Raw genomic sequence first — 12826 nt, 5'->3', positions numbered from 1 at the left:
TGACAGTGGCAACACAGGAGCTATAAAAACAGCTCCCCTGAGATTTAACCTAGTCCTGCAGTTCAGGGGTGGAATCCTGAGGAAGGGGTGCTTGAGTGGTGGAGAGAAGGATGAACGGGTAGAAGGCTTCGGGGCATGGAGGTGTGTATGCAGTCTCCTCTTTACAGGAGAGAGCCTGGGAGGGAGCGAGGTGAGGTAGCGGGGAAGCCACAGAGGCAGGCAAGCCTGGGAGGCCCCTGCAGGGTCTTTCCACAGTTAGGCTTTTGCTGTCTGTGTCCCAGAAGCATCTCTCACTACTGAATCTGATAGCTAAACCGTGATCTTGTCATATAGCTTTCTTCTCCCTGAGATCTGTGTGTTTTTTTTTTCTTTTTCAATGGTAAAAACGGAAGTTAAAATAAATGATACAGTCTCAGGGATGACTTCGCTAAATTTTCACTTCACTGCCTACTGTGCCATCCGAGATCACTTGTTCCACCAGATGAAAGCAAGGAGAGCTGGTTTATAGGATCAGCAAGACTTCCAAAAAAGCAGGGGAGCAGAGTTTCCCAAGCCCCTCAGTCCTGAACCTTACTCAAGTTCAGCCCCGAGGGCAGATAAGCTCCAGGAAAGACAATTGCTTTATCACAAGCAGAGAAAAAGCAGTGCAGTCTAAACACATATGGAATCTTTTACTTTTGCTTGAATAGAATGCTTGTGATTTTCCTATAGATACAAGAACATTGGAGTTGTTCGTTACGGGAAAAGGCTGTACCTGTCTTGAAGCCATTTTGAGAGTGTGGTTTGCCTTATGGTTTCAGTTTTTATGTGATTGTTATTTACTGCCATTTGCAAATGCTACTCATATGTTTTACAGATTGTAACCACAAAACTTAAAGAAATAGTCATCTGAGATTCGGGAAGGAACAGTGACTACCATTCCGCAGGTTGCTGAGCCACGGGATCGCTGCAGTGAGCGCGCCTCCCTGCTGCTCCAGCTTCTCACTCTGCTGAGCCCAGAAAACAGGGCCTGCCTGGTCTGGTTCTCAAATTAGACCAGGCCTCCCATCTTCTTAGCAGGATTCAGCAGCTTCCTCCTTACCCCTGTCGCAGGAGTGGGAACGGCTGGGCAAAGAGGATTAGCACTGGCTTTCTGGGATTGTGAGTTCACACAGTATTAAGCCAGGATGCCCTGATAGAGGAGGGTTAGAAAACAATACTGACCTTTGATGTGTAGACCCAACTATACCCCTCAGTGGCTCAAACAGGGTATTACATGTATCAGAAACGAAAACCAAAAAGTATAGAGAATCAAAATATTTAATGATTGAGAAGGTTTTTTCTTCCCCTATCCACTGGACTTTAAATACTCATCTAAAATATGATATGCTCAAGTGCAGACAAGACTGAACTAACCATTTACAGTGTGAGCATGTCCTGTTTTTTTAACCACTTATTTACATTTCATTACAGGTCTTACATAGATTACAAGATCATTTTAACTTAAACACTTATATTTAACTGGTGAAATGATATATCATTACATCTTTAAATATGCTGGTGGTTTATGTAATAACCTTGATATTCTTTCTATTTATTCTCAGCCTTGCGCTACTAATATAGGCTTAAACAGTTGATGGACAGAAAAGGACCTAGATTCACTTAGTACATACTTTTTTAAAGCAGTGACAATATTATTCTTATGTTGTTTTGATTATCAATGTCTTATAGAATTGAAAAGTGACAGTGCTACAAATTCATACTCATTAAATTCATATTATTGAAAGTGGTGTTTTTATTGTCAATATTTGAATTGCATATAGCTCTTCATTTGACCAAATGAATTACAAATCACAATTCAAGTTTTGTTTGTTTGGGGGTTTTTTTGAGAATTCTTACAAAAGACGTTAAGTACTTCCTCTCACAGGAAAATTCTCAAAGTTTCACGTCATTCAGAATTAGCTAATATGATTATTTTACATGATTCAAGTTTAAGTATGTGTCTGTTTCAAACATTCCTCCTTCTTAGACTTCCTTTTCTGCATTCATTTTGCACGCATTGGCTTAGTGACCTGAATCCTTAGCAGATTAACAGCAGGAAATGTTGTCTGACAGTTTGCTGCCAACATCTCATATGTGTGATGTGAAACTCTTTGCAAAAAATCAAGCCCAATGTTTTTGCTAGCCAAGAAGAAGCATGCTTCACTGGAAAGCCATCATCTACCACAGTGCACATCTCTGAGTGCAAAAGTCTGGTTTCAAGTAGAGACTGAAATTATAACAACAAATGAAGGCAGGAGCCAATAAAAAAAAAAAAAAGCACCTTTAAAGAAAGGTAGATGGGCTTAATATGTAGGAAGGTACTTTTGTCATGTATGTGCTTGAAGTGTTGGTGCACTGAATCTAAGTCAAAACATAGGTCAACTCTACTGCATGTGAACAGCCCAACCTAGTTTGGGCATTGCTATGTGGCTTATGATGCATAATACCAAAATGTGCCAGTATACCCAATATGTATTTAAAACTGTTCTGTGAGCATGTGTTTGAAAAGAAAAATTGAATGTAGACTCAGTTTACTAATATCAATACTATTTTTGAATAATTTTCCGGTTTTACCTATATAAAGAGAAGGGATTTGTTTTTCGTAAGAGTAATGATATGATTTGTTTTCTATGATTTCATTGTAGAATAAATAGGATTTTAATAGTACATCGGTCTCTATTCCAAATTCAGCATCAGAAACCTTAAATTAATCAGACTCCTTATCAAAAAGGCCTAATAATAATCACCCGCATTTATTGTTCATGCTTCCCATGAGTTAGGCAATGTGCTTTCCAGTGTTTTAATACAACAATCCTATGCATAAGTATCATTATTATTTCCATTTTATAATGAAAACAAGCTCAGAGAGGTTTAAATAACTTGTCTAACATTACAGAGCTGATTAGTTGTAGAACCAGAGTCCAGCCTTGGGACTGTCTAATATACTGCACTTGAATAATGGGAAGACAAACTTTCAGTGGGTAGGAATATCCAACTTAAAGGTGTTTAAATAATGCCAGATAAATTCTCATCTCTAGATAATTTAGACCTGGAAATAAAACACACATGTTCACTATTTTGTTTATAAACTTACCAAGACCAGGAAATAGTTTCATATTCCTATTTTAACAGAAGGCTCCAGTTCATTATTGCTAACTCGATTAAATGAGAATGTGATAGAACAATTATTGATTGATGAATGTTTGAAAGAAGTTACCCTCATGGTTTTCTGAAGAGCTGATTGCTCATGAATTTAAAGAAAGGACTGACAGTATATGTGCCATCTAGAGAGAAGAAATGTGATCTCTGCCTCTCATGTCAGCCCTCTATGAATATGCTGCCTGGACCACGTTTGGGATTAGTACATAGGCTGAAAGATCCCATTAAGTCCTGCCTCTTGAGAATGGATTCTGGCAGTAGTGATGTGGATAATGGACTTTCCATGCTTATTAAATGTGGCATTTCATGTACACTTGAGACAGAAAGCCCAAAAAGGCATGAGATGCACATAGGATAGCTGGTGCCTTATCTTTCTTCTTAGGGCTTCTCAGCTCCAGCCCTTTCTAAGGCTTTATGGACTCGGTTGTCCCAGACCAGACACCATCTTTTGTTCCTAGGTTTGACCATGGCGCTTTGGCATTTTCCAAGTATGGATTAAAAAAAAAAAAAAAGAAAGAAAAACAAGAAAACAACAACAACAAAAAAAAACCACACTCTCCGCTAAAATTTCAAGGCAATGTTATAGAGTATTTTTCTATCAAGAATGCGTTAGAAAAAAAGGAAGCCCAGGAAAGGTGACTTACACAGAGTCCAGGTGTCTGATTTGGGCTCAAGCTGTGGCCCAGAGAGTTTGCCGAACTCTTTAGAGGCTCCATCCTTGAGGTAAATGGTAGTGCAGTCATTTAGAAATAAAGACCGAGTGACCTTTAAATGTGAGGAAAACGAAAAGGCATTCAGTAAGGAAAAATATAATTAGGGCAGGAAGCATGGGGGGGAAAAGATGACATTTTGTTAGATTCGTCCAAAAAAATGTGAGAAAAAATTCTTTCTTGAAATTCTCGTCAGTAGCACTTCTTAGACACATAGATCGAATGCCTGCTGTGTTCAGGACACTGTACCAGGGCAGTAAAAAGGGCAAGCAGTTTTCCATCCTCAGGGAGCAGAAATAGGAGTTCACAAAATACTATACTCATGAAGAAATATAACTTCCAAAAGAAAATCAGGGGTCTATTTGAGGAAGATAGGTGATGGAGAGAATGAAATACTTACAATGTAGACAGCCCCTCAAATAAGGATACAGAAGCATCAGTTTTGCTGGAAATTTTCAATATCATAGCTCTCCATATTTTCATGTATTAACACGAGTGGGTTTGAGCCTAAGCCAGCATAGGCAGGAGGCTTTTTTATTTTCGTTTTTCAACGTTATTGTCTAAAGAAATGCATGCATGCATCCTGAAGCGCCTTGCCAATGCACACACCTTCTGATGTAGGAACCTCATTCCTTCCTGAGCAGCAGGGACTGCTGCTTAGCTCCAATTATACAAAACAACTTGCTCTCCTCATTCTCTTCATGATTGTACAGCTTCAGATAGATAACTGTACCCTGTCTTCCAAGGCTAAAAGACGGTTTTTGACTTGACAGATTTCTCTAATTTCAGCCGTGCCAGAAGAGGGCTTCACTCAGGCTGATTCATAGCTTTGTAAGACTGAAGAAAAAAACCCAAACACATTTTATTGTAGTCCAGTGCTGAGACTTGGCACAGTTTGTGTCTTCCTGCTTTTGCAGTCATTGTCTTGGGCACAGACTAAGAGATGATTTATAGGGATTCAGGAATGGAGGCAATGCCCATTTTGGAGAAAGCTGTGCCAAGGAGAGCTGTCCTCCCTGGCTAGTGCCAGGTGTTTGTACCGTCAGTCACCCCAGTCACCTGCTAGGGAAGATGTGAATGCTCCTGCTCTGTTAGAAAAGAGGAGATCAAGACATTTATTAACCTACTAAGGGTCATTCTTTAGTAATGTAACAGGATCTTGAGTAAAAGTGTATCTTAACTATACAAAGGGAAACTGTCTCCGTTTTTTAAAAACACACAACAAATTTCTAAACATTTCTGTTTATCTTATATTGTATTCATAGCTTTAAATTGAAGTTAGTGTTTTTGTGTTTCTTTCAAGAGTTTAGTGGTTTATTATTTCTCATTTGTGTCATTTTATTTTAGCATTTGGCCGGTTTATCATTTCCTGAGAACTTTTATTTTTCAAGAAAATGTGTCGGAGTGAATGTCTTCAGATTTTAAGCCGGGGGCAACATAGAAAGACCCCATCTCTACAGAAGAATTTTTATAAGATTTGCTGGAAATGATGCTACATGCCCATATGCTAACTGGGAGACTGGGGTGGGAGGATTGCTTGAGCCCAGGAGGTCGAGGCTGCAGTGAGCTATGATCGCACCACTGCACTCCAGGGTGACAGAGTGAGACTCTGCCTCTAAAAAAAAAAAAAAAAAAAAAAGGATTTTAGGCACATGTGTCTGTGTAAAACAATTTTACTATAATGCAGCTGTGAATATTGGCCTAGACTAAATCTGAAAATGCTACATACTTCCTCCCAAAAAAGTAAAATATTTTTAGAGTCCTCATATTTAAAAATTTATAAGTTGCAAACATAATTTAAAGTGACCGTTCAGCCATATCAGCATACCAGCATGCATTACCTGGGTATATTTAAAAAATGTAGATGTCAGCCAGGCGTGGTGGCTCATGCCTGTATCTCAGCACTTTGGGAGGCCGAGGTGGATGGATCACTTGAGGTCAGGGAGTTCGAGTGACCATGTCTCGACTAAAAGTGTCGAAACCTTGTCTCTACTAAAAATACAAAAATTAGCTAGACATGGTGGCGGGCAGCTGTAATCCCAGCTACTTGGAAGGCTGAAGCAGGAGAATCACTTGAACCCAGGAGGCGGAGGTTGCAGTGAGCCGAGATTACGCCACTGCACTCCAGCCTGGGCAACAGAGTGAGACTCCATCAAAGCAAAACAAAAAGCAAATGCCTTGGTCCAACTTCAGAAGTTCCAATTTAATTGACCTGAGGTAGGGGCCTGGACATTGACATGTTTTAAATGCCCCCAGGATCCACTGTTGAAAACCACTAGTTTAAAACATTGCTTCGGTGTCATTGCTTATGGCTTGCTAGTGAGAAAAATATTTTTGTAAAGTTTCATCAAGTTACTGTTTTAATCTCTTAATGGCATTTGACAAAAAAAGAGGCCCTGTGAAAGATGACATGCAGGAGGCCCAATGCCATTACAAATGTCTTTACGGTCAGGGATATGAAGTGAGCGCCCAGAGACATGGCTGGGATGTAAGGCAGAATATAGAAAGTGCTGCCATAAAGTGCTACAAAGTCCAAAGGAGAGAGAAATCATATTTGTCTGGGAAGACAGGAAATGCTTCAGAGAGCTGGCACTGGAGAAACCCCTTGAAGGATGAGAGGACTTAACAGGCAAAGCAGAACATGTGGGACATTGAGAGCATCATTATGGGTAGTGCCTGAGATGGTTTGAAACACATCACAACTGTTTAACTCAGTGAGTTCATCATGATAGTATGAAGCCAAAAGATCTAATTGGTGACTTTGGGTGATGCTAGGGAGCCAACTCATTATCCTGAAAATGGATAAAGGGAGAGAAACAAGCATTTATCTTCATTTTCATAATTAAACGTGTCACTGGGTAAACAAATCGTTTTGACAAAAGGAAATACCTCTTTATAAACATGCTCCAGTTAAATGAAGAAGGAATGATTTGGATTAGAATATCACCATTTTGCAGTCTGGAATGAATGATACAGGGCAATGATCATCAGTGACTGCTAATATCACACATGTAAAAAAGAATCAGGCTGTCACGTAATGCCTCCTAATGAAGTGTCATTTATGAAAAACAAACCAGAACCTGATGAAGCTTCTAGATGTAACTCCCACTTCAGGGGCGATTCAGGAGACTGGGAGAGCTGGTAAATTACACCATAAAGATGCAAACAGCAGAATCTACACTGAAAGAACTCCACAGGCAAATGACATAGTTTCTTAGGCAAGTTAATTTCAAGGAGAAAACCAAGATAAGTGGAGAATTATCAGGTTAAGTTTTGAATTTTCTAAAATGTTGATTCAATGAAAATTTTAAGTTTGTATTTACTCATGATAAAAGTAAAATCATTTGGAGGTTAACCTTTTTTTTTTTACTAACCTTTTAAAGTAATTATTAACAATTTAAACTAAGAATGTACTTTTTGTCTTTCTCTTTTTAATTAGTAGATGTATTTTTTTGGAGCAGTTATAGGTTTATAGAAAAACTTGAGCAGAAAGCGCAGAGTTCCTAATACCCCCTCACACTCTTTCCCTCACCCCCCAGTTTCTCTATTTTTATTTTTTGCTATTTCTTACAGGAAGGATCCCCTATTTTTAACATTTTGCATTAGTGTGGCACATTTGTTACAACTGATGAGCCAATATTGACACATTATTGTTGACTAAGGTCCATAGTTTACATTACAGTTTATTCTTTGTGCTGTTCATCCTGGGAGTTTTGACAAATATATAGTGTCATGCGTTCGCCATTTCATGATCATACAGATAACGGATCGTTTCACTGTCCCCCACATCCCGTTAGCCGCCTATTCATCCCTCCCCACCCACAAACCCTTAGCAACCATTGGTCTTTTTGCCTTTAGTTTTGCCTTTTTCCCTTAGTTTTGCCTTTTCCAGGATGATATGTACAGTAGTCCCCCCCATTATCTGCAGTCTCACTTCCCCATTCCGTTTTCAACGGTTTCACTTACCCACAGTCACAGTCTGAAAACAGGTGAGTTCAGTACAATAAGATATTTTGAGGGAGAGATAGAGACCACACTCGCATAACTTTTATTACAGTATATTTTGTAATTATTCTATCTTACTATCAGTTATTGTTAATCTCTTACTGTGCCTATTTTGTAAATTAAACTTTATCATAAGTATATATGTATAGGAAGAAACAGAATATGTAGCATTCACTACTATCTGTGGTTTTAAGCATCCACTAGGGGACTTGGAACATAAAATCCCATGGATAACGGGAGACTGATGTAGTTGGAATCATACAGTATGCATCCTTTTCAGATGAACTTCTTTCACCTAGCAGTATGCATTTAAGGTTCTTTCATATCTTGATAGCTCATTTTTTCTTTTATCAATGAACATTATTCCGTTATCTGGATGCACCACAGTTTGTGTCTTTATTCACATAAAGAAGAACTTCTTGGTTGCTTCCAAGTTTTGGCAATTATGAATAAAGCTGTTATAAACATTTGTGTATAAGTTTTTGAGTGGACATATGTTTTCAACTCATTTAGGTAGATACCAAGGAGCATGATTGTTGAATACTGCAAGAATAGGTTTAGTTTTGTAAGAAACTGCCAAACTGTCTTGAGTGGCTCTGCCATTTTGCATTCTTGTCAGCAATGAATAAGAGTTTCCGTTGCTCCACATCATCACCAGCACTTGGTGTTTTTATTGTTCTGGATTTTAGCCATTATAACATACATGTGGAGGTATCTCACTGTTGTTTTAATTTGCAGTTCTCTAATGACGTTTGATGTGGAACATCTTTTCATACACTTATTTGCTGTCTGTATATCTTTGGTAAGGTGTCAGTTCAGATATTTTGCCCATTTTTAAATTGGGTTGTTTTCTTACTGTGTTTTAAGTGTTCTTTGTATATCTTGGGTACCAGTTCTTTATCAGATATGTGTTTTGCAAATATTTTCAGCCAGTCTCTGGCTTGCCTTTTCATTCTCTTTAAGTTCTCTTTTGACAAACATCTCCTAACACCTAACAATTTCAAGAATCAATTTAGAAATTTTTTTGATTAAAGAAAAAATGTAAAAAGTCATGAAACTTGTTTAAGTTGCTTGGAGATATGCCATTTTTAGGACATTTCATTTAAAACTTTCCTGATTGTTGAACTCAGTATGTCAATTTACTCTATCAGAAACAGAAATGCAATTTGTCAGGGGAAATTTTAAGAAGAGGGCAAGCCACCGTTGGTTTGTTACTCTAGGAAAGTAAAATCACATTTTGGGGATGATATCATACTGAATAGTATACACAAACTGAATGCTTTTGAGTCAGAGATGACTTAGCCACTCATAAAGAACTGTAAGACTAAAATATCAGTCTTTTCTGATTAGGTGATTATTCATTAGTTTAGAATACCTCTATCCATTTTTTAAAAAAATTTAATCAGTTCTTGACTCACAGTGTAGCATGTAACCACACCCAATGACAGTAGGATACCTAGATTTGATCACTTAATGAACAACATGTCTTTTGGAACCATAATAAACATAATTTCTCCAAAATTTCCAGTCCAATTGATTGTTGAGATTTAGTCATATGATAAACATTATTACCTGCAGGCACATGCAGATATCAATAAATAGAATTAGTTGACTTGAAAAGTTGAATAATATGCTAGAAAAAAAAATCATCTGGGTTAGAAGAATCAAGAAATTTTTAGAGTTGGGAGAAAAGGGATCCAGTCCAGGGCTGGAAAGTAAGTTTCATGTCATGTCCCACCTCCATCCATTGGCAGCATCTTTCTCATCATGACGTGTAGAAGGATGCTGATGCCCAATCTGGGTGAAATGGGAGAGAGTGCCTCAATCCATTAGTGGTTTGCAAAGGGAAGCCCAGTTAGAGCCTCAAGCCCATAAACATCTTGCTCAGTGGAATCTTACGTCCCCACTCAAGGATGAGAAAATGGAGGCCCAAATAACTTAAAAGCCTTTTCCATAGTCATCCAGCTGGCTGGTGGCCATGCTGATGTTTAGCAGGTAAGAATGTCATGCTTCCATCCCATGATATAACCATCTACAGCTGATATCAGACAACTGGTCCTAGCTCTAAGGGTTAGAAAAAAAAAATCTTCAGTGTGGACTAGTATCTTATTGTCTTTAAAACTAGGGTTTAAAATATGTTTAAAATATTCAGTAAGAAAAGATCTGGTCTATTTAAGAGAAGGGTGGGACTCATTAATAGAAATCAAATTGTGAGGAACCAGAAAAGTGAGAGCCAGGTAGCATTAACAGTCTGTGCTTGAGCTAACCCATGCCTCTTGTTAGGCAAAGGAAAGAACACAGCAGCCAGAAAGTGGTGAATTGAAACTATGACCAGGGCAGCCTGCAGCATATTCAGAAACGATTCCTCCGTTGAGTAATGGCTGTGGTCTCTTGGGTCAGAAAATATAGGCGGCATAGGGTCCAGTGAAGCCTTGTAGAGAAAAGTTTTTGTATTTGTATTTGTTTTGGTTTTTGTTTACTCATTGAGAAAGTATTTGGCCAGACACTGATATGTATTTTTCTACGTTGTGTGTATGTAGGTAAAAAAAAAAAAAAAAAAAAATAGTCTAGCTAAAGCAATTAGGTAGGAAGCAGGCATCTGATATCTACAGAGTGGGACATGTTAATTATAAAGCTGCTTATTGGCACCACCAGGAGTTGGATATGTGCTCCTGTAGAAAACACGCATAATAATCTGCTCTACATTAGTTATTCTACTGTTTGTCAGCCACCAGGCTATAATAATAGCTGACATCTATGGAATGCTTAATATATGCCACCACTAGGCCACGTTTGAATACATTATTTGATTTTAATGTCATCCATTCCAAAGAAGTAAGTAGTGTCATACCCATTTTACATAGCTGCAAGGGACATCCTGAAGATTCAAGCCCAGGTTTACTTGATTCTAAAGCCACTTCCCAGGTCATCACGTAAGACTGCCTCTCTGATCCAACTGCTTTGAACCTCTGTTCTTATCTGTGAACTGGAGATCATACCAATAGAAGCATCGGAAGAAGCAATTTTTGTGAAAACTTTGTAATTTGTGAAGGATTATTCAGAAATAATATGCTGTTATTTATAAATAAATGATTTAAACCAGCAAGCAGGCGCTTCATTGTCATAATATTTATTCATAGCCGATGAGCAATGTTATTATGTAGTTTTGCTAACAAGTAATTTATTTTCATAATACTTTATGGAACTGTTTTTTCCCAATACATCATCGATTATTTAGCTAGCTACGATTTAGGCCTTACTTTTCTACCATAAATTTGCCTTTTCTCCTAGTCATGCTTGAGGGGACTGAGTAATTGCTTTCAGCATAATTACAGCTGCACTCTAACACAATACACGACTCACAGGTCTTTTGAATGCTTATTATTTTGGCATAGACATAGTTGATCAATTTTCATATTTCTCATTGGTATTACATTAACTCTTAAAGACAAATATGCTTAATGTATTAGATGTAAAATGTTAGTAGCGCACAAACAAAAAACTGGTTTAGTTTATTTGTTGCCAGTTAATTCGTCACAGACTTCATGACTATATTTAAAGGCCTTTGAAGGATTAGGTGAAAAAACGATACTTCATAATAAATTAAGCTGATGAATTCTTTTTCCAAATGACTATCTTTTTCTCCAGATGCTGGCTTGATGGTCAGAAATATAACTCATATATCTCTATTTTTATTTATATATGATAAGTCAAGTATTCTTTAAACTTAATATTTTGTTATGTTTAATAAGGATTTGCTCTAAAAAAGTTAAGAGAAGAACTCTGTACAAACTGAAATTTGTGACAAAAGAAAAAACAAAAATAATGAAATTTGTTTAATGGATTTTAGAAAGTGGTCTTTAGAATTTCTAAGTAAGGATTTGGGATAGAAAGTTTTAAGTGAGAGTCTGCCTAAGGCAAGGAGCAGGGTTAATTCTTCTCAGGCTCAGAAGTTTATCTCATAGAGCTGTGGTCCCCAACCTTTTTGGCACCAGGGACCAGTTTCATGGAAGACCATTTTTTTCCATGGACTGGGGTGGAGAATGGTTTTGGGATGAAACTGATCCACCTCACATCAATCAGGCATTAGATTCTCATAAGGAGCGCGCAACCTAGATCCTTTGCATGCACAGTTCACAATAGGGTTCGAACTCCTATGAGAATCAAATTCTGCCACTGATCTGACAGGAGGCGGAGCTCAGGTGGCAGTGCTTGCTTGCTCGCCTGCCACCCACCTCTTGCTGTGCAGCCCTCTTCCTAACAGACCATGGACCAGTAACCATCCATGGCCCAGGGGTTGAGGACTCCTGATCTAGATAATTGAGTTAGGGCACTCTGCAGTAGGCTTGTGTTGGTTTGTTACACACTCTTTCGCTGTCAGGATTTTTATATTTCACATATTTAGGCTTCCAAGCATCACAGTATTTTCCCCAGTTGCTTCCATTTAGAAATCACCCACTGGTCACCTGTACATACTAAGTAGCCTTGTTGATACTTTGCTTTTGTTTGTTTATTTGTAGGGGTGGGCTTTTGTAGGTTGAAGCCTCCCCCCCCCCCATTTTTTAACCTTTTTTGCACTTAAACAGGAGATGGCAACGTGATCACACTTGTTTGTCACTCCCTAAAGTTACACCAAGCAATGTTTTAAATATTACCTGGTTTTATCTCTGACATTTGGGAGTACTTTCTTTGTGTTGTATTGACTTGCTTTGCTGTTCTGTTTTCTGTAGAAACGCTCCAGAGGACAAGTGCTGTTTGATAAAGTGTGTGAACACTTGAACTTGCTAGAGAAAGACTACTTTGGGCTTACGTATCGAGATGCCGAAAACCAGAAGGTGAGTGATCAAAAGCAATGCAAAATTAGATGGCTTGAACTGCTTATTACTGCCAGAAAGTGAACTGAGACTGAATAGGTAGATCACTTTCTCCAC

The 12826-nt window shown here is 38.2% G+C and overlaps 1 protein-coding gene across 23 annotated transcripts in view; it reads left to right on the top strand.

Annotated features, from left to right (window-relative positions):
- Positions 1-12826, top strand: part of EPB41L3 (erythrocyte membrane protein band 4.1 like 3) — a 240164-nt gene that overhangs the window by 174182 nt on the left and 53156 nt on the right. For 22 of the 23 annotated variants that reach the window (XM_030810711.1, XM_030810709.1, XM_030810705.1 and 19 more), the window contains exon 4: positions 12626-12730. In XM_030810711.1, the coding sequence (XP_030666571.1) occupies positions 12626-12730 (105 nt within the window). Of the gene's footprint in view, positions 1-1207; positions 1213-2886; positions 2891-12625; positions 12731-12826 lie in introns of those variants that run through there. The other variant, XM_030810720.1, reaches the window with a different exon arrangement.

The sequence above is a fragment of the Nomascus leucogenys genome, chromosome 4 (assembly GCF_006542625.1).
Source record: "Nomascus leucogenys isolate Asia chromosome 4, Asia_NLE_v1, whole genome shotgun sequence".
Taxonomy (NCBI): domain Eukaryota; kingdom Metazoa; phylum Chordata; class Mammalia; order Primates; family Hylobatidae; genus Nomascus; species Nomascus leucogenys.
The sequence above is the reverse complement of the archived record's forward strand: the minus strand, read 5'-3'. Positions and strand labels throughout refer to the sequence as shown.